This window comes from Prionailurus bengalensis, chromosome E2, assembly GCF_016509475.1.
Source record: "Prionailurus bengalensis isolate Pbe53 chromosome E2, Fcat_Pben_1.1_paternal_pri, whole genome shotgun sequence".
Lineage (NCBI taxonomy): Eukaryota > Metazoa > Chordata > Mammalia > Carnivora > Felidae > Prionailurus > Prionailurus bengalensis.
This window is the reverse complement of record NC_057352.1, coordinates 16,060,152-16,081,566: the sequence shown is the minus strand read 5'-3', so window position 1 is coordinate 16,081,566 and position 21,415 is coordinate 16,060,152. Positions and strand designations below refer to the sequence as shown.

Sequence of the window (21,415 nt, the reverse complement as noted above, 5' to 3'; positions counted from 1 at the left end):
CTGTTTCTCTAGCACATGAATTTCCTGTAAGCTGGAGTTTGATGTAGAAGCTTGATCCAATTCTGGTTAAATTTCTTTTGGTAACACCACTTCCTAGGTGTGTGTCTGTCAAGAGGCACCACGTGTCTGGTTGGCCCTCCGTGAGTGACCCTAAGGGCAGTCGGAGGGTTCAGATGGTAGCAGCTGACCCGTCATCATGCATTGTCCCCCTCAGCAGCTCTTCGACACGATTGCCCAGATCAGTTATTTTGTCATGCATCACATGGTAGCGAGTGGTATTCTCAATTCCATCATTCCTCCTTCGTTTATTGACTGAAATTTTTCTAAAAAGAATGTTCCTTCCGTAACTATTTGGTTACTCCGAGGTGTAATTTATTATATGGAAAAGGCAAGGTAAATGCAGCTTTCAGAATAATGAGTTGGTACCCTAGCAACCTCCAGAGGTGACCGGAGACAGAAAGAGAGAGAGAGAAAATCACTACCTTCCAAGTGCTGGAAACACAGTCGCACAGGAGACAGTCAAGGCCTTGGCCCTCATAGAGCTACCGAATGGATCAGGGCAGGCAGACAATAAACAAGTAAGCAAATAGGATGATTTCACATAGCAGAGGGGGAGGCAGTTGAGCATAGTGGGGAAGGCAGGCTCTACGGTGAGAGTACCTAGGTTTGAATCTTAGCTCTGCCCCGTAGTAACTGTGGCCCTGGGCTAGTGGCCTCTTACCCTGTGCCTCGGTTTCTTCAGTTGTGAAATGAGGACAGTAATAGGTCCTTTCCCCAAAGGCAGTTGGGAAGTTGGAGAAAAGCTTTGTAAAGCACAGAGAACAGCCCTTGGCCTGTAGGAGGTGCTCTAGAGACACCAGCTGGGAGATACTGGGTGTGAGCAAGTGAAGAGCGCTGCCTGACTTTGGACAGGGTGGTCAGGGAAGGCCTGAAGGTGAGATGGAGCCAGAAGAAAGGCCTTGCAGGGGGCAGTGGCCATTACAAAAGTGAGGACAAAGGCCCTCGGCTTGTTGACAGACCAGAAAGGGGGTCAGGAGCAGAGCGAGCCAAAGGGGAGGTGAGATGAGGGGACCCTGATGGCTACATACATGTGACCTCACGGGGCTGGCGTCATCCTCACTTTACAGACGAGCAAGCTGAGTCCCAGAGTGGACCCGTCACTTGCGCGGGGTTGTACAGCTACTAAGTGGGCGACAAACCTCAATCCAGGTGTCCCGGCCCCGCCGTGTTCCACCGCCTCAGAACGCTGTGCGCATGCCCAGGGGTGGTGGCTCCATCCGCCCCTTCTCGCTTGCTCTGACCTTGGTAGGGGGCAGTTCTGGGCACGGCGAAATCCTTCAGCCAAGGGCTTGGCCTCCCCTCTCCCACCTCCCCAGTCTCTCGGCCTTGGGACTCCAGTCTAACCCCAGGCGTCCCCTTCTCTCAGCCCTCTTGTGGCGCCTTGGCCCGGCCACACCCGCGCCGGGCTCTGCAGGGGCAAGTCGAGCCAAAGTAAGTCCGCAGGCGAGCTCCCCAGCAGACTCCCCCCCCGCCTCCCCCTCTCCCCGCCTTGCTTCGCACCCACACCCATGCCCACACGTGTGCACACGGTAAGCCAGCCCGCCTGCCGGACGACTCCAAAACTGGAGGTGCGCGAGAGGCCGCAAAGACTCCCTGGACCTGCAGGTAGGGGCCAACTGAAGCAAAAGTGAAAGTCTTCAAGTTCCTTCTCCAGCTTTGGGGAGGCTTTGGGGAGACCAGGCCAGGGAGGGCATGACCAGACAGATGAGCCCCGCTCCCTGCCCTCATTAGGAGAGCTGTCAGCCTGCCGCCTTTATAAGGCAGCCGCAGAAACAGAATCTCCTGTTTGCAAGGGCAGGTGTGGGCTGAGACTTGTGTGGTTTTTGTTGTTCTTCAAATGCAGAGGTGTCTGGCTGACCTCATTTGCAGAGCTGATAATCCCAACTCGGGGGTCTCTCCAGCCTCTTGCTGCAGCCCTGGCCTCTTCTGGCTCAAATGGCGAGATAAGCTCTGAGGGGAGACGCACAGGGATGGGCAGAGGTGCTGTCCCTGCCACCAGCCAGGCTCAGCATGGTGCGCATCTGGACCCCATGCTCGTCAGACACTGAATAGGGTAGAGCGGGTCATCCACACACTCCCAGGCCACAGGACGAGTTCTTGAGTGATCCCAGCACCACTGGCCACAGCTGAGCCGGGCCGGGTAGCTGTGAGAACGTCCCACAGCCTAATGAGATGGTCATGTTGATCTTGGGCGCTTGCACAGGCTCAGGAGGGATGTTCTCATCTCACTTTTCTCTGTCACTTCCTGATGGGGAAGGCAATCTGGGATGCTTTTATCCCCTTTAGTTAGACTCAGGAGCTCCAGTCAGGGGGGTTAGAAACTCCTCCCTGAGAAGGAAAATTGAAACCACACAAGTAAGTAAGTGAGACAGGTAAGAAAGGAGTCCCCGTGGCCTCCAGCAACTAGGCTGTTGGGAATTGAGGACAAGGAGGCAGTGAGGACAGAGGTCTGTGAGCCTGGGGGCGGTCCTCTCTCAGATGCCTCCTGCATGTGGCCGAGGTTGGAACACGGTGTTTAGTGCAACACTATTGGTCAAGCACAAGACTAGAAGCAGCCTAAATATCTAACCATAGAGGACCAGCTAAGTAAATCCTAGGGCATCCGTGTGATGCAATAGTATTTGATTGTTTAAAAGAAATAAAGTGAATTTGTTTGTGCTGAGAGGGCCTGGTAAGAAATAGTAATTGGGGGGCAAGGAGAGAGAGGGGGGAGCAGGATGATATTTGGAGTTAAGTGTGCTATTCTTTTTATTTCTATTTTATTTATTTATTAAAAAAAATTTTTTTTAATGTTTATTTATTTTGAAACAGAGAGAGACAGAGCATGAGCAGGGGAGGGTCAGAGAGAGAGGGAGACACAGAACCTGAAACAGGCTCCGGGCTCCGAGCTGTCAGCACAGAGCCCGACGCGGGGCTCGAACTCACGGACCGTGAGATCATGACCTGAGCTGAAGTTGGACGCTCAACCGACTGAGCCACCCAGGCGCCCCGATTTCTATTTTAAATACTGTTTGCATAGGATCTCTCTGCATAGATATACCTGCGTAGAATATTTCCGAAAGAACAGACAAGAAACTGGAAGCTGTGGTTGCTTCTGGTGGGTGAAACTGGGGAACAGGGATAAGGGACAGGAAATGGCTTTTTATCTCACTTTAATCTTTAAAAACAGTTCAATAAGTAGGGGCGCCTGGGTGGCTCAGTCAGTTGAGCGTCCAACTCTTGGTTTCAGCTTAGGTCACAATCTCACAGTTCATGAGATCGAGCCCCAGGTCAGGCTTCACATTGACAACACAGAGCCTGCTTGGGCTTCTCTCTCTGCCCCTTCTGCCCCTCCTCTGCCTGCACAAGCGTGCTCTCGCTCTCTCTCTCTCGCGCGCTCTCTCTCTCTCGCGCGCTCTCTCTCTCTCGCGCGCTCTCTCTCTCTCTCTCTCTCTCTCTCAAAATAAATAAATAACCTTAAAAAATACAATTCAAAAACCAAATCAACGAAGTGGGTTTCTCAAACTTTTCCATGTGTCAAAATCCTCTTTGGCAACTTGGTAAAATGCAAATCCCTGGGCCCCACCTCAAGGAAGATTCTGATTCAGGTGAGCAGAGATGAGACCCAGGTATCTGCGTTCCTCTGCTGAGTTCTCAGGGTGGTTTAGGTGCTGGTAGTTCTCAGGCCGGTGGGGAACAATTTGTTCCAGAGCCCCCGGGGAGGTGTGGTTGGACTTGAGAAGATGGAAAGGACACTCACTTCTGAGCCTGTGGGAACAGCAGACAGATTGGCCACAGAATCGGCTGGAGAAGGCAACAGCATCAAATCCTGTTTATTAGGCATGTGGCACATGCCAGACTTTCTCCTAATGTTCTAGAATGCTTGCAGCCACCACCATCTTACAGATGAGGAAACTGAGGTTCTGAGAAGGAGATCGTTCGCCCAAGGCCACACAAGCTGGGATCTGAACTGGCCATCTGTCCCAGAATCCCTGGCTCCCCACCGCCCTGTGCTGCCTTCAAGATTATTGGATAATGTTTCCCTCTCTGAGATCATGCCCAAGGACTCCTCGCCAAAGGCCAGGCTGTCAGTAACTGGGAGAGAAGTCACGGACCCAAGAAATCCACTCATTGGTTCCCACACCACTCTTCAGTGGGCCATTGTGCATCGGCGTTAAAGTTGTGGCCTTTGGAATCAACTTAACTGTATTTAAATCCAATTTCCACCTCTTACTGGCAGTGTGACCTCGAACAGGTTACTTAACTTCTCTCTAAAGTGCGGTGCAGTGATCAGGATTCTGGTTCCCAACAACAGAACCAACTCAAACTTTGTGAAGCAAAACAAAGCCTTTACTGGCTTCTGTACCTGACAAACCAGGAGACAGAGCAAGATCTAGATGGGGCCAGACGCAGGGACTCGGACGCCCTCACCAGGAATCTTCATCACCTATCTCCTTTTCTGTCACTGTCATTCTCAGGCCATCTCCCACTTGGTGGGAACAAAGATGACCCACCCTTCTTCACACCTTCAGCTTAGGACTCCCCAGTGCAGCAGCCCCAGTGAACTAGATCTTTCCCCCAGGAGTTCCAAAAACCATTCCAGAGTTGATGCTGTCTCCGCGTAAGGCACATGACAGTCCTGTGCCAGTCGTGGTGTCCAGAGGGAGAGGAGTTTCTGATTGGCCAGGCCCGGGTGACATTCTCATACCCGGAGCCAAGAAGTGCACGCAGACGTGCTCTCAGGCGAAGAGGTGTGAAAGCTGGGCCGGCCAGAGCAGCTGTGTGCGCCGCAGCACTGTGATGGTACCCTCATCCGCTTCCACCCGGGCCTGGCATTTCTCCGGGTTCTGCTGAACATGTGTATTGCTGTCATTCCTCACATGATGCCTGGTGAGGCATTGGTGTCTGCCATCCTACAGGAGCTAATGTTCCTAAAGAACACGGCGTGCCGGGCCCAGGTGCCAGAGCACCTGCTCGGGTCACCTTTTGAAGACTCCCTAGCAGCCACGTCCTGAGCCCCCAACCACCAAATCCACCAGATCTTTTGCCAGCCCTGAAAGTTCCCTCTAGAGGACTCAGGAGAGCCACAGAGGATCAGCTCGATGAGGGCACGAGAGCTTCCGGGCTCCTCCAGGCTCAGCTCCCACAGCTGTTGGGAGGTGGATTTCGCGAGCGCAGCCCCCTCCTTGGGCTCAGAGCCCCCTCCTGTGCCGCACTGCAGCAGCGGTGGAGAATGCCAGCCCAGCCTGCGGATCTCCCCGCCTCGAGCCAGGAGCACCGCGGTTTGCATGCCAGCCTGGTCTGGGGGGAGTCACAGGCCGTTCTGCATCTATTTCAAGGTTCTGGATTTCGTGGCTTTTTTTTTTCAATCACCCTGCAAAGTAGGTCACCTGCTCCTCTTCCAGCTGCCTTTGAGCTTCTTTGGAACAAGGCAGATACTATCCTTTGATTCTGAGGGCATCCGCCTTTCTGGCCCCGAGGACTGCTGTGGGGGAAGGGGGTGGGTGCTGAGCCATTCCATGGAGGACACTGGCCCACTTGAGGCCTGGGTGAGGGAGAAGGGTGAGGAAGGAAGGCAAAGAGAGAGTGAGGAGAGGAGATGAGGAAGAGAGGGCCAAGCGGTCAGAGCCTGGGTGTTGGGCCCTGTCCTGACTTCTCCGAGCTGCTAAGTTTCAGATCAATTTAAACGGTATCTCCTCGGCCTTTAAAACAGGCCTTCATGGTTCAGATTTGGCCAGGAAACCCAGCCCAGTGTGACGAGACGGCAGCCTCTCCTGGGCAACAGGCAAGCGTGCTGGCGGGCTGGGGCCCTTCGGAGTAACCGTGTTTTTCTTCCCAGGGGCTGGCTGGAGACCTATGACATGAATACCTCGGAGCCGAAGACGGAGCCAGAGAGCATGACCCCCGGGGGCCGGCCCCCCTACCGCAGCAACGCTCCCTGGCAGTGGAGCGGGCCCGCCTCCCACAACTCTCTACCCGCCTCCAAGTGGGCCAGCCCCAGCACCCCCGGCCATGCCCAATCCCTGAGCCGGCCCCCGAAGCAGACCCCCATGGTCCCCTTCCGGGAGCCCCAGCCCCTGCACAGCAAGAGGTAAGGGCTAAAGAGGGGCGCCACCCTGTCTCCCTCCCGTCTAGCTCCTCTGTGCTTTGCCCTTTTCTCTCTCCTACCCCTTTTTTCCAGTCTCCTTCTCCCCTCAGTCTTTCTCTCCTTCTCCTCCTTCTGCCCCCCTCCCTCCCTTCCCTTAAATTTTCATTACGAGCCTCTTGTGTGAGGGCCCGGTGCTGGGGAGCTCCGTGTCGGAGGCTGGATATCCATCAGACCATGTATGATTAAAACTATATATTCTGTAAAAGATCAAGGGACTGAGAAGCACGAAATTCAGGGTAGTGATTGCTTCCTGGGGGAGGCAGGGAAGTGGAAAGCGGGCCTGTGTTGGTGCCATTCTAGTTCTTGGGTTGGGTGGTAGCTTTAGGAGTTGGGTTTTATTATGATGGTGGATACCTTGCAGATAAATTATTTCGAATGTAGTGTTTATTTAAAAGTAAAGAAAATTTTCCAAGAAGTAAAGGAATCCAGCTTGCAGAGGGGCATCTTGCTTCCGCAGCCTGTCAGGCCTCGGTCAGGGCTGTGGAAGCTGACCGCTGCATCTGTAGTGGGAGAGGGAAGGCGGGGGTGTCCTGGTCTCCCACCACCCTCAGGGATGGTTCAGCGGCCGTCCCTCCATCCTGATGGGAGGGTGGCAGATGAAGCCGATGGGACGTGGTTGGACCTGAGGGAAAGGTCTAGCTTCCCTCCTCTGAGAGCAGGAGTATTCTCACTCACCCCTACCTCCTTCCTCCTGTTTTTGTTCCAGGCCTGTCAGCTTCCCAGAAACCCCTTACACAGCATCACCAGCAGGGGCCGACAAAGTCCCTCCCTACCGACAGCCTTCTGGGAGCTTCTCCACCCCCGGCTCGGCCACCTACGCGAGATACAAGCCATCTCCAGAAAGGTCAGAGTCTCTTCACTCTTTCCAAATTAAGGAATCTGATGAAAGCTGGGGATCCTTCTTCCCCAGGAAATGCACATACTCTACAAGTTCATTTGCCATTTTCTGGGGTTTCTGGATCCCTGAAGGTCATCGGAGGACCTCCAGGAGGATTGGCTATGTCCTTTAAGATTTTGGGCCAAGCTGTCCTGGGCAAGACTCACTGTTGGCTTTCCTTGTAGCAGAATTTCAGTTGCCATTTTCTTAACACGTGTATCCCTTGTTTAAGCAAGACCATCTGCCTTTTAGCTTGGCCATTCAACGACCTCTCCAGCTCCTCCTCTCCAGGACCAGTCCACCAGCATTACCCAGTTTTCCTGGCCTTTTAGACTTCAGTCCTGTCCCCTTGGACCCGTCTCCAGTCTGACAGCCTGAGGGATCCTCTCAACTCCTCTCAACTCCTCCATGGTTCCCTCATGCCCAGGCTGTCCAGCTGCCCTCAGCCCTGGTGCCCTGTGCCCTCCTTCCTCCAGGATCTCCATCTCAGGGGCAGCCGCCATATTCCTGTATCCTCAGGCCAGAGCCATGGGCTTCATCCTGGGTGTCTCCCTTCTTCCTCCCCACTACTGCGGTCCATCCATTCAGCCTCCTGAGCAGCTCGGCCCCCCACACCCTCCCCCTCTCCCCAGTGCCCCACCCTGGCCACCTCCCTGAGCCCCCAGCCCTCCGTCCCACCTCCTGTGGTCCACCCTCCACTCAGCAGCCACGAGATCTTTCCATATCAGACCATGCCTGTCCCCTGCTTCAAACCCTCCCACGTGTCCCACGGCCCTCAGGACATAGCCTTAGCTCCTCCCCGTGGCCACCAGGCCCCACCCGCCTCTCCAGCGTTGTGCAGTGCCACATATCACCCTCCTTGGCCACTTGCACTTTCCTGAGTAGGCTGTCTGAATTTCAGAGCCCTCCTCCTTGTTCCTCCCTCTCCTACAGATTCTTCACACTCTTCACCCCACACTCCCCCATCCTGCCAGCTTGAGCACTGATGCTCCTCCTCTGGGAAGCCTTCCCTGAACCTCCCCCAGCACTAGGTGCTGCCACTCTGCCCTCAGTTCCCTGTGTGTTTCCTGACCGTGGGCTTGAGCATTCTCCCTCCATTCTGTTAGCGCAGTTAAGAGAACGTGTGTGCGCACACATATCTTCAAGATCTAAGACCTTCCCGGTTTGTCTGTACGTGACCGTCACACAGCACAGGGACTGGCACGTGGTAAATCCTTGGGTGGGGTGAATGCGTGAGTTTGTTTAGATAAGACCCCCCACCGCAAGAGCAGGGATCTGTCCACTCAGCCAATAGGTCTCGATCTTCATCATGCCTCAGGATCACCCAGAAAGAGGCCTTGAAACAAACATTTCCTCGGCCTCACCCCTGAGGCTCCAACGTGCTAGATCTGGAGCGTAGATCATACAGGATCGATGCTGCCAGTCCAGGGAACACACTCTGAGAGCCGCTGAACTAAACCATTGTTGGATTCTAAGCCTCTGCCGTAAGATTGGGTAAAACATACTTCCTCTTCTGTTTTCTAGCCACCACCATTGAGCTTTCATTCAGCAGAGGGTCTCACACCTGCTGTGTGCCAGGTGCATAGAGCACTATTTGAGCTCCTCACTTATCTGTGGGTTCCTGTGGTCACTGCTGCTGGCCGTGGGGGAGAGCGTGCCCTAGAAACAATGTGCACCCTGACAAACACTCTGAGAGTCTCAAGTCTTGGAAGAGGGAGCACAGCCCAGTCCCAGAGGTCAAGGCTGGCTGCCTGGAGGAGGTGACATTTGAACAGGGCTCTGAGAGATCACTAGGAGTTTGCCCCAGAGAAGAGGGAGAAAGTCATTCTAGGCAGAGGAAAGGCCACAGATGTGAGTAAGCACAATGGTGTGGAATACAGTAGGAATGAAGGGGAATCTGGTGTGGGGGGACCATAGGGACGCCTGGGCAGCAGCAGTAGCCGAGGCTAGAGGCTAGAAATGGCAGTTGGTACAAAGTGATTGGGCAAGAACGGAGATGGTAGGAATGATGTTACTGGTAAGTCCAGGGAGCATTGTGTTTCAGAGTCTTGAGGTGCCTCCCCTTTATTGTTATTTTTGAACTTTTTGAAATAAGTATAGATTCACAGGAAGTTGCAAAGAAATGCACAGGGAGCTCCACGAACCCTTCACCCAGCCTCCGCCATATAGTATCAAAGCAAGGCATTGACGTTCGTACAACCCATGGAGTTTATTCAGAATTCGCCAGCCATACGTGTGCATGTGTGTGTGGCGAGGGTGTGTGGCTCTGTGCAGTTTTGTCACGTGTGTGATATTGCATAACCACCACTACAATGTACACACTCAGCTGTACCATCACCACAAAGCTCCCTCCTGCTACCCCCTTACAGCCACACCCACCCCTCCACCATTTGGCAACCATTAATCTGTTCTGTGTCTCTGTTTACTGCTATTTTATGAATGTTCTATAAAAGGAATCATATAGTATATATCCTTTTGAGATTCTTTTTCACCCAGCATAATTTCCATGAGGTTCATTCAAGCTGTTGTATCGATAGTCAGTTCCTCATAGCTGAGCTGTATTCCGTAGTTTGTTTAACCAACCATTCTCCCATCAAAGAATATTTGGGTTGTTTCTGGGCTTGGGCTGTTACAAACATTCATACTCTGAACACGCATGAAAACAAATTTTTATTTTCCTGGGATAAATGCCCAGGAATACAATTGCTTGCCAAGATATGGAAACAATCTAAGTATCTGTTGACAGATGAATGGATAAAAGAAACACAGTGCATATACACAACGGAATATTATGTAGCCATAAAGAGAGGAAGTCCTGCCATTTGTGACCACATGGCTGAACCTGGGGGTTTTTACACTAAGTGAAATAAATAAGACAGAAAAAGACAAATACTGTATGGTATCACTTATATGCGGAATCAAAAAAGTCAAACTTAGGGGGCGCCTGGGTGGCTCAGTCGGTTAAGCGTCCAACTTCGGCTCAGGTCACGATCTCACTGTCCGTGAGTTCGAGCCCCGCGTCGGGCTCTGTGCTGACTGCTCAGAGCCTGGAGCCTGTTTCGGCTTCTGTGTCTCCCTCTCTCTCTGACCCTCCCCTGTTCATGCTCTGTCTCTCTCTGTCTCAAAAATAAATAAACATTAAAAAAAATTTTTTTTTAAAGAAAGTCAAACTTAGGATGCCAGAGTAGCTCAGTCAGTTAAGCATCTAACTCGATTTCGGCTCAGGTCATGATCCCAGGGTCGGGCTGTGCACTGAGCATAGAGCAACTTGAGATTCTCTCTCCTTCTGCCTCTCTCCCCCACTCGTGCTCTCTCTCTGTCTCTCTGTCTCTGTCTCCCTAAGAAAAAATAAGTAAAATTAAAAAAGAATAAAAAGAGAGAGAGTAGGTCAATTGGCCTTAAAAAAAAAAAAGTCCCAAACTCATAGAAAAGAGAGGGTAGATTGGTGGCTGGCTGGGGTGGGGGAAATAGGGATATTTTGGTCAGGGGGTACCAGGTTTTGGTTGTAAGGTGAGTACGTTCAGAGGATCTAATGTACGTCCAGGCACGGTGCCTATAGTTAATAATTCTGCATTGTGCACTTGAAATCTGCTAAGAGAGTAGATCTTGGGCGTTCTCACCCCCAAAAAAGGCAACTACGTGAGGTGAGAGATGTGCTAATTAGCTTGATTGTGGCAATCATTTCACAGTGCGTACGTATATCAAATCATCACGTTGTACACTTTAAATATATGAGTTATATTTGTCAGTTATACCTCAGCAAGGCTTGGGGGGGGCGGGAGAGATGCTTCTAGAGTGCTACTTGCTCAGCAAATGGAGAAGAGTGTTACTTCAGTGAATGTGTGCGCTGACTGTTCTGCAGCACACGTAGAGAAGTGTTGGGGGGGGCGGGGCAGGGAATACAATCGCTTGCTGTGTGGTAAGCCCATTTTTAGTTTAAAAGGAGCTGCCAAACTGTTTTCCAGAGCGCGCATACCATTTTCCATTCCCGCCAGCAGTGTGTGAATGATCAGGCTTCTCCACATCTTCACCACCATTGGCTGTCGCCACTGGTTTTCATTGCAGCTCTTCTGCTGGGTGCGTGAGGAGACGTCATCATGGTCTAAATTTGCGTCTCTGTAATGGCTGGTGACGTCTTTTCATGTGCTTATTTATTTGCCAACTGTATACCTTTTTAGGGAAGTGTCCATGCAGGTCCTTTTGCCCGTTTTCTAATCGGATGCAGCATTTTCAGCTTTGGAGAGTTCTTTGTATATACCGGACATGAGTCCTGTATCAGCTGTGTGATTTGCAAATCTTTTCTCCCAATCTTTAATTTCTCCTTTTGTCTTTTTTTTTTTTTTTTAATATTTATTTGGGGGAGAGAGCAGGTGGGGGAGGGGCAGTGAGAAGAGGACAGAGAATCCCAAGCGAGCTCTGTGCTGACAGGCTGACAGCAGCGAGTCCCAATGTGGGGCTCAAACTCATAAACCTTAAGATCATGACCTGAGCTGAAATTGGACCCTCAACTGACTGAGCCACCCAGGTGCCCCCATCCTCTCATCTTCTTAACAAGGATCTGTCACAAGACAAAAGGTCTCAATTTCGACAAGGTCCCAATTACATTTTTTTGCTCTTTATGGTTCATGGTTTTGTTGTAAAGTCTAAGAACTCTTTGCCTCAATCTGGGTCCTGAACATTTTCTCATTTTTTTCTGGTTTTTCACATTTATGTCCATGATCCATTTTGACTTCGTTTTTGCATAAGGTGAGAGGTTTAAGTTGACATTCTTTTTTTTTTTTTTTGCCTCCTGACGTCCAGTCTGCTTCAGCACCACTTCTGGAAAAGGCTGTCCATCTTCCATTGCATTGCTCTTGCTCCTTAAAGCAAAAAAAAAAAAAAAAAAAAAAAAAAAAAAAAAAAAAAATCGTTGGAAGGGGAAATCAATTGGGCACGTTTGTGTAGGTCTATTTCTGGATTCTCTAGTCGGTTCCACTGAGCTGTATGCATGATCTCAGTGAGTACTCCCAGTGACTCCACAGGTAGGTACTTCATTATCCCATTTTACAGAGGGGAAACTGAGGCTCAGTGAGGTGAACCCACTTGGTCAAGGTCACTCTTGCAGGAAGTGGTAGAGCTGGAACAGGAACCCAGGCCCATGTGATTCTGGAGAACTGATACTGACCCGCGACCTGTCCCGCCAAAGGTCTCTGAGCTTATCCTCCAAATCAGGTTAACATACACAGTCCCTCCTGGAGTCCCTGCCCCAGGAAACTGTTCAGGCTGTCTGGCATGAACAAGTGGGAAAAGAACACTTCTTCGTTAAACATCAGGCCTTCCCAGCCTATCCCTCTCTTCCCAGGACTCCACAGGAAACCCAGTTCTCAACAGTTTGTTTGTGTGGTTTTTATCTCGGTCAACATCTAGACTCCAAGCTTTGCGAAGTCTGCTAGCACGACGCATCCCCTAAAGCCTCAGAAGTGTCTTTCCCAGTCAGTCACCAGCCCGTGGTAAGAGGCCTGGGAGCAGGCCAGGGCTGTACCGGTGTTAGCCTCAGCTCCTTTCCCCTCTCCTCTCCGCCCAGCTTCCCCAGGACCTCCTGGAACCCTTGTGACCCCTATGTCTCCTGCTGTCTCCAGTGGGCCGGCTACTTGTCGAGTTCATCAAGCTCTTAGAATTGTGACAGCCCTTAGACACAGAATCTGTCTGGTGCCCATCCTGGATTTACTGAGAGGTAGTAAGATGGCCTTTATCAGCCGTGTGAGTGTGGGCAAGTGACTTCACCTCTCCACACCTCAGTTTGCTCACATGTAAAATGTCTGTCCCTGAGCAGTGTTGAGAATATTCAAGGAGGAAACCCTTGCAGAGCACTTAGGACTGTGCCTGGCACATAGTAAGTGCTCCTTAACGGTTATGACAGTTACCACCAAGCGCAGCGCCTGTCCTGGCAGCAGGGGCAATTGCTGCCTGTGTCCTCAGGAGTTTGCCAGCCTCGTTGGCAGGGTGAACAAACCACTAAACTCAGCACGGAGCATTAGGACGCACAGTGCACCCGGCTCAGCAAGCCTGCAGGGGGCGGCCGGACCTTTGCTCAGCAGACCACCTGGATGGCTTTTCTTTATTCTTTTTCCTGTTTTTCTCTGCCAGCTCCGTAAAGAATGGTGAGGAGGCATTTGACTGCAGGTGACAGAAAACCTAACTTGAGAAGGCGTGAGGCCCTAAAGGGAATTTATTATCACATAGCCCAGAAGGAGGGTGGCTGTAGGGCTGGTTTATGCAAGTCCTCAGGGACTGACTCCTTTGGTGACCCATGGTGGCTGTTGTGACCCCCAAGCAAAATCAGTGCCCTGCAGAAAAAAATGAAAGAGCTTCTGTTTGCTTTTGAGAGTAAAGGAGCTGGGTCTCTTGGGGCGTCTGGGTGACTCAGTCAGGGAAACGTCCGACTTTGGCTCAGGTCATGATCTCACAGTTTGTGGGTTCAAGCCCCATGCCGGGCTCTGTGCTGACAGCTCAGAGCCTGGAGCCTGCTTCGGATTCTGTGTGTGTGTCTCTCTCCGCCCCTCACCCACTCATGCTCTGTCTCTGTCTCTCAAATAAATGTTAAAAAAAAAAGTAAAGGAGCTGGGTCTCTTACCTATCCCTGAACCATCCCCTGGCAGGGCCACATTGGACCCACTTGACTATCTTAAATTTGTCAGGATTTATTCAGGTCACATGGCTGAAGGATGGGCGCCACAGGGGAACCTGGGCCTTACCAGCAGGGACAAAGAAAGTGACAGTTGTTGGTGTGGCAGCCAATAACGACGACATCATCCACCCACCTCACCCACCTCACCCGGTCATCTTGGAGTTCACCCACGCATTCCTCCGTCAGTCCGTGTAGGAGACCAGCAGAGCGGCCAGAGCCCTCCCCTCCAGAGAGGCTCTTGCCCGCGTTCACATCTGTCTTGGTACTTTCTTCCATGGCCATGTAGGAAACCCAAAGCCAACATCCCGGCAGCCCAGCCCTGCCGACCTGGAGGCACTCCCCACCAGGCCTCTTCGGGGTCCGCCAGCACATCAGCTCCTGCCTGAAGATGCCTGAAACTATAGTTAGTTTCTCACCACAACCAAAACCCTTTATCTTTAAAGTGATGTCATCTTCCAAGAAAAGGTAGAAGACTTAACATTTCTCAGATGAGGTTGAGAATAGCTCTGATCTTCTCTTCTTCTGGGGATTTTTGCCCAGAGCCAGGCATGGTGAGGTGCCGGCATGTCCGCATTTCCAAGCAGCTTGACCAGGACTTGGCAACGTTTGAAACGGCGCCAAAGGGGACGCGCGCGCGTGCACACACACACGCCCCAAAGAACGGCAGCATAGGTCAGTCATTTTACATTGGGATAATAGGGTTTGTTAGGGAATTACGTGATTGGACAAAGTACAGGTTGTCTTCGTGGAGGGACAGTAGCTGAGTGGTGAAGCATGGTAAAATACTTCCAGCTAAAGACAGTCCGTCAGTTAGGATCAGGTTTAACTGCATAATAGAGAAAACAGTGACTCAGGCGAGACAGTTTCTTTCTTTCCCCAGTGTTGTCAGAGACCCAGGCTCCTCCTCACCAGCTCTCTGCTATCCTTGGCCTGTGGCCTACTGATCGTAAGGTGGCTGCTGGAGCTTCAGCCTTAAGGAGGTGACGAGGCCGAGGCACCCGCAGCACACTTGCAGAGGTTTCTTGGAAGTCCCATGCACCACTGTTATCACATTGGCCAGGCCTGCAAGAGAGCCTGGAAATGTGGTCTGTGAACCAGTTACGTTGCAGCCCTGGGTACAGCCGGGATTCTGTTCCCAAGCCACAAGCCCAGGATAGATACTGGGGGAGCCTCCGCTCATACCTTCCAGTTTCCTTGGGCTGACCCCCACCACCGCTGACATTTTCTTTTAGTACTCGGGATTTGATGCAGACGTTTTGAGGAAGTGGAATAAACACATCAACACCTCAGTTTCCCTCTGCGGTGGAGCCACATTTTACCAGGCAGTTGGCTGGCTGCTGAGTCAGTATTGAATACTGCTGTGCTTTTTCTTGTTTTGGCTCTGTCTGCCTTCCCTGGAGGTAGTAGAAGTCAAGGTTTGGGGAGGTGGGGATAATATGTATTTTCTTGGCAGGTGGGTGGAAGTGGGTTTTCGGGAAGTCCAGGGCACCCCTGGAGCTCCCCTCTGCTGCCCGGGGGGCGGTGAAGCCTAGGGGTTTAGAGTCAGGCTTCGCAGAAACAGCCCTGGCTTTAGGCTGGTAGGATGGCCCCAGAGACGTCAGTTAACTCCTCTTTTCAGTGTTGGGGGTTCCAGTTTCTCAGCCTCCCAAGTTCCAAAGGAAGCAAGTTGGGGAATCACAAAGTCAGCTTCATTAACAGAGGCTATGTGACTCTCCCGAAGCGCCGGGCCTGTGTCAGTGGGGTGTTCTAGCCACAAATAACTGAAATTTGGCTAGCCCAAACATTGTGGGAATGCATTATCGCACAGAAAAGGAGGCTCAGAAATAGGTCAGGCTCCAGGGAGGGTTAATCCAGCATTTCAACAACGTCATCAAAGGCCCAGTCCCTTCCGCCTTCTAAGTCTCGTATGCTCAGCATTGGCCTCATCCTCAGGCTGCTAGCCTGAGGTCAACAGCGGGTCACGGTGTTCTGTCTGGACCCAGCAATACCCAGGTGAAGAAGAGAAGCCATCCTTCCTCGTCATTGCTCTCAGGAGCCAGGAGGCTTACCTCAGAAGCCCTCCCCTGCACACCTCCCCCATTTCAGTAACAAGCACCTGAAAACGTCAGTGACTTAAATCAGCAAAGGTGTATCTGGTGCCCACGCTGGAGCTCCACTGCTGATTGGCAGAGGACCTCTCGGGACCCAGGCTGCCAGAGGCAGCCACTGTCCCCAGGTCGCTTCCCTCGCAGCTTGTTGACAAGACCAGGCCCAGACCCCACCTAGCCAATCTCAAGGGGCCAGGAAGTACGGTCCTCCAGCCACGTGGAAGGCCAGAAGTATTTTCTGAGAAGCTTCGTAACTCTCACAACCTCTCACATCATATCAGCTAAGATTGTGTCGTCTGCCTTTCCCTGAACTAACCCCAGGCAGAGAGAAGGGTTTCAGTCATGACTGGCTCTGATCTGTGGTGGAATGGATGTTGGAGGCGCCCTTGGGATTCATTCCAGATCATAGAGCTAATGCACCTGGGACGTGTGGCCATAGGGAGAACCTTCTGCTGATTCCTCCCTTAGATCTCAGCCATCGCTGTGGGTATACAGAGCCAGCCTCCGGGAGAGCCCCCGTCTGCGAGATAACTTTTGTTATTTCATCCACTCTGCTACCCTGTGAAGTAGAAAATGTCATTATCCCATTTTTCAGATGAGAAAACCGCAGCTCATACTAATGAGCACTTGCCTGACCAACGTCACATAGCCAGTAAGGGACGGGACGGGGGTTTGAGCCCAGCTCTGTCTCACTCTGAAGCCTGAGCATACAGCTTCTCTCCTGCAGCGCCTTCCTCCGACAGAGGGATGTACACTGAGTTCTGGCCTGTTGGCCACTTCTCACAGCTCTGTGTGTGTCAGCCTCGGGCTAAGCGCTGGGCACACAGGACATCAGTCAGTCCTTTGAGGAAAGGCCTACTGCGATCACCAGCTTAGGAAAACTGTAGCTCGGGGCTAGGAAGTGACTGTCCCTGGCTGAGAAAGAGGTGGTGGCGAGGTTTGAATCCCAACCTGTCCAGCTCTAGGCCTCCTGTACCTACAAACGCTTCAACCCGAGACAGGCGTGGGGGGCGGAGCTGCTGGCAACACCTCACCCCATTTCACAGCCAAGAAACAAGACCCCTGGGGAGCCTACCAGTAGGGCCTCCACCCAAGTGGCTTCTGCCCCTCCTTCCTTGAAGGACCCTGCATTGCCCGGCACTCCCTGGCATGCTTCCCAGGCGAGACTCATTCCTGACCCTCAGCTAATAGTATGTTTCCGGGATTACTCATCTAGGATCCCCTCCGCACAGAGCCTCCAGTGTATTTAAAACCCACCAGTGAGCAGGCCGTTGGGCTCAGATGGTTTTTGACACGCCAGCCCTTCACCCCGTGCTTGCTTCCTCTCGCTCCCCTGCAGGTATGCGGCCGCCCCACACCCGCTGCTGTCTTTTGATCCCCACTTCAGCCACGACGGGATGTCCAGCGGCGACTCCTCCTCAGGCGGCTTGACCAGCCAGGAGAGCACCATGGAGCGTCAGAAGCCAGGTAGGGCCTCCCCGGGACCGGCTGCACCCGCCTACCTTGCCCAGCGGGACTTCCTATAATTTGCGAGGGGGCACACCTCCCCCCTGTCAGCGACAGATAGAACACAAAGGAAAGCTGTTGGAGCCTCATGTAAGATTAGGGAGGTCGCCCCAGAGAGCAGCAGGGACCAGTGAGCCTGATCCTCCTCTGTCCAGACACGGCGTCAGCAGATGGCACGCACTCAGGAGCCCGTGTACAGACGTGCGACGTGGAGGTGTCAACCTCCCAGGGAAACAGCAGAGAAGGACTAAAAGTGGTGCTCTCAGGGGAGCAGAACTGATTGTGTTCTGAGGCTTTTCATTACATAAACCCTCCTGTGCTCTTTTCTCACTGTTAGATGTGCAGCACATGCTGAGAAAAGAGCCAGATCCTGAGTGTCCAGCATGATAACAGGTCACAAAGTGAACACACCCACGTCCCACACCTAGGGTAAAAGGCTGAACATGGCCAGCCTCCGAAAGCCCCCCAGGCCCCTCCCAGTCAGCACCCCCAAAGGCCACCCCTGCCCTGCTTCTCGCAGCCAGACTTCGTTCTGCCTCATTATGGATTTCATGTATATGAAATACTCCTGCTGGCTTGATGCGTTTTGTGTGCACGTCTGGCTTCTGTCGCTCAGTACCATGTTATTGAGAGTCAGCCACACGGCTGTGGGAGGCAGTGCAATTTCTGAGTCGTTCTCTATTGTTCGAATGACCCACGACGTATTACTCCATTCTGGCACTGATGGACATTTGGGTGGCTTCCAGCTTGGGGCTGCTTAGACTAGTGCTGCTGGGAGTGTTCTCATACCGGTCTGTGCTGAACACACGCTCACACTTCCGCCGGGTATATGCCTGCAAGTGGAATTGTTAGATCACATGTTTAACTTCATGCAAAGCTGCCACGCCTTTGCTCAGAGTGACAAGCCATTTCACACTCCCTCCCGTGACAGAGGAGAGGTGTGGCCGCTCCGTATCCTCACCAACCTTTGGTGGACGCATAGTGGTGTCACACTGTGGTTTTAATTTGCATTTTCTGGTGCCTGATAAGACTGAGCATCTTCTGATCTGTTTATCTTCCTATGTATGATTAATTGTGGGCATGTACACTTTGTGGAATATTTGAAGTAGAATTTCACATAACAAACTTGTCCCCCCTTGGAAGTCTGAGAACTACCCGATGAATGGGTGGGTTCAAAAGAAAGGAAAGGAATGAAGTGTAAAAGAGCATTGACATTGGAGGGGGGAGACATGGAGCTGTCCTCTTAGAGAGATAGTCGGGAATTTCCAGGCAGCTCCAGGGGCTGACCGTGTCAGAGTCGCCAGCTCCCTCAGGCATGGTGGGACAGGGAAGAGGTTGTGTGTCCCAGGAGTAGCAGCCTGGGCAATTTCTCGGCCCCCCAGCCCTATGGTTCCCTTAAACCAGGGAAAACAGTTGTACTTCAGGCAAGTAGGTCGCCATCCCGACTTCGCTCCCTTCTGCTGCCTCCGGGGCCTGCAGAGCAGACATGGCTGCCTTCTCTCCTCCACACACCCGATCCTGCCAGCCACTGCCTGCAGCCCTGTGCTCTTCTCCACAACAGACAGATTTGCATCTTTCCTTCCCCACCCAGTTCAGAAAAAGAAAAGTGTTGCTTGGCAATTTCATTACACCAAAGTGTAAAATGGAGAGGAAATTTTTCCAACGTTCACCCAAACAAGGTGTCACAGAAACTCACCATTGTCTTTCTCTTCTCTCTTCTGTCCCCTAGGGCTTGGCTCCCCCCTTACTTCCTTGGGACCTTGTTATAAGTTGACTTAACACCACTACCCCCCGCTACACACACACACACGCGCGTGCACACACACACACACACACACACACAAAGAAATCAGGGCAGTCTGTGGTTAGAAATCATCATGAAGCCTAGGGGCGCCTGATGGCTCAGTTGGTTAAGTGTCCAAGTCTTGGTTGCAGCTCAGGTCATGATCTCATGGTTCGTGAATTCAAGCCCCGCTTTGGGCTCTATGCTGACGGTGTGGAGCCTCCTCGGATTCTCTCTCTCTCAAAATAAATAAATAAACATTAAAAAAAAGAAAGAGGTCATCATGAAACCTAGAATGTGCTCAAAACCCAGACAAGGTAATTCATGGTGGAGAATCGGGCACTGTGACAAGACATGGGGGTTCTCCCAGCCCTGATCAGATGATGTAAGCATAGTAACAGCAGGACAGTTTTGCATGCTTGTTATACACCCGGCGCTGTACTGGGTACTCTCCATGCCCTCTTACTTCATATTTAATCATCTCAGGAATGTGACAGAGTGGGTACTTTTTACTGGCCCATTTTAGAAATGAGGAAGGTGAGGGGCACCTGGGTGGCTCAGTCAGTTAAGCGTCTGACTTTGGCTCAGGTCATGATCTCACAGTTTGTGAGTTCCAGCCCCACATCAGGCTCTCTGCTGTCAGCATGGAGCCTGCTTCGGATCCCCTGTGCCCCTCTCTCTGCCCCTGCCCTGCATGCACATGCATGTTCTCTCTTTCTCTCTCTCTCTCTCTCTCTCTCTCTTTCTTTCTCTCTCAAAAATGAACATTTTTTTAGATGAGGCATAGGAAGGTTGTCACTTGTCCAAGGTCCCTGCTGGTGAGAGGCATAATTGCGATTGAACCAAAGCCTATTGGGTGCTAGGACTCCTCAGCCCCCACCGTCCACAAACACCACCCACAGCCCCTCACCCACAGAGTGTGAGTATTTCTCAAGCTTGAGAGCACCCAGGTTGGGAAGGAGGCCCCTGAGTCACCAGCTGCCCGAGTCTGTGCTTGGCCACAGTTGTAGCACATCTGTCACAGCCAAATTCATGTCTGTCACAGCCAAATTCATGTCTGTCACCTGCCTGGTATGACAAGGGAGATCATTCCATCAGGAGAGCCAGAAGGTTACCAGGGGCCATTCAGAGACCCAGTGAAGGGCCCCATATCAGGGCCTGTTAAGGACAGAACTGAGGACCCTGAGGCAGCGCAGGAGGGGAAGGGACCTGGTCCTCTATCCCGCTGTTCATTTGACCTATCGCTAATGATAAACACCACACTGGGCACCACAGTGTGAGCCAGACGGGCACGTTCCCTGCCTTCTTGGAGCCCACAGTCTGGTGGAGAGACGGACAGTAGATGGGCACACAGTGATAAATGATCACTATTAAGTCTGAATATCAAGTGGAAACTATAACACAGTGCTGAGACAGATGGACAGGGTTTGGGGGAATCTCTGAGCAAACTACATTCAGGTGAGGCTGGAAAAATGTTGGGAAGAGAACATTCCAGGGAAGGAGAATAATCAAAGACCCTGAGATAGCAGTGAGCGTAGGAGGAACAGTAAGGAGGCCGTGTGGCTGGAGAAGTAGTGGAGGATGAGGTCAGAGAGGGGACGGGGCCAGAGCATGTGGGGAGGACTTTGTCCTTCGCTCAGAGTGGGACAGGAGCTCCGTCCTTCTGAGCGAAGGAGGAATGGGACCTGGGTGTTCACAGGGTCTCTCTGACTGCCGATTCTTGCAGGATAGGTACAGGGGTGGTAGGGATGGGCAGGTTCTAGATACAGTCATTTAAAGGTAGAGTTGATGGCACTTCCTAATCCTCTACATGGATATGAGAGAGAGGAGACAAGGTTGATACCAGGTTTCTGCCCTGAGCAGCTGAAAGGATCGAACCACATGGACTGAGCAGGAAAGACAGTGAGTGATGCAGGTTTGGGGGAAGATAAGCAGTTGGTCTTAGCCATGTTCAGCGGGAGGTGCCTGGTAGCCACCCCAGAGGAGGTGTTGTGAGGTAGCCATCTATACGGCAAAGGTCTGAAGTCGGGAGAGGTCCGGGCCAGGGACAGAAAAATGGAAGCCACCAGTGTCATAGGTGGTACTTAAAGCTGGCTATGGCTGTCACAGGCTTGGCTCTCTCTAGAAACGTGGTTTCCAGCATGATCTGGCCACCTCCCAGAAACTAATACGTCCGGGCCTGTGGGATGCTCCAAAGAGGAAAACCATCTCCAGAGGTAGAGCAGACGGATGAAGTGGGCAGCCTCCCCGCCACCACATGGACTTTCCAACCAGGCTGCTCTCTGTGGTGGCCCTGAGTGTCCCGCCC

At 52.1% G+C, this 21,415-nt stretch overlaps 1 protein-coding gene across 5 annotated transcripts in view; it reads left to right on the top strand.

Moving 5' to 3' along the window:
* The window catches only part of SIPA1L3 (signal induced proliferation associated 1 like 3), a 238,986-nt gene that overhangs the window by 173,937 nt on the left and 43,634 nt on the right, over positions 1-21,415 (top strand). For all 5 annotated transcript variants that reach the window (XM_043599043.1, XM_043599038.1, XM_043599039.1 and 2 more), the window contains 3 exons: positions 5,879-6,130; positions 6,894-7,031; positions 17,158-17,285. In XM_043599043.1, coding sequence (XP_043454978.1) covers positions 5,879-6,130; positions 6,894-7,031; positions 17,158-17,285 — 518 coding nt within the window. The remainder of the gene's footprint in view (positions 1-5,878; positions 6,131-6,893; positions 7,032-17,157; positions 17,286-21,415) is intronic.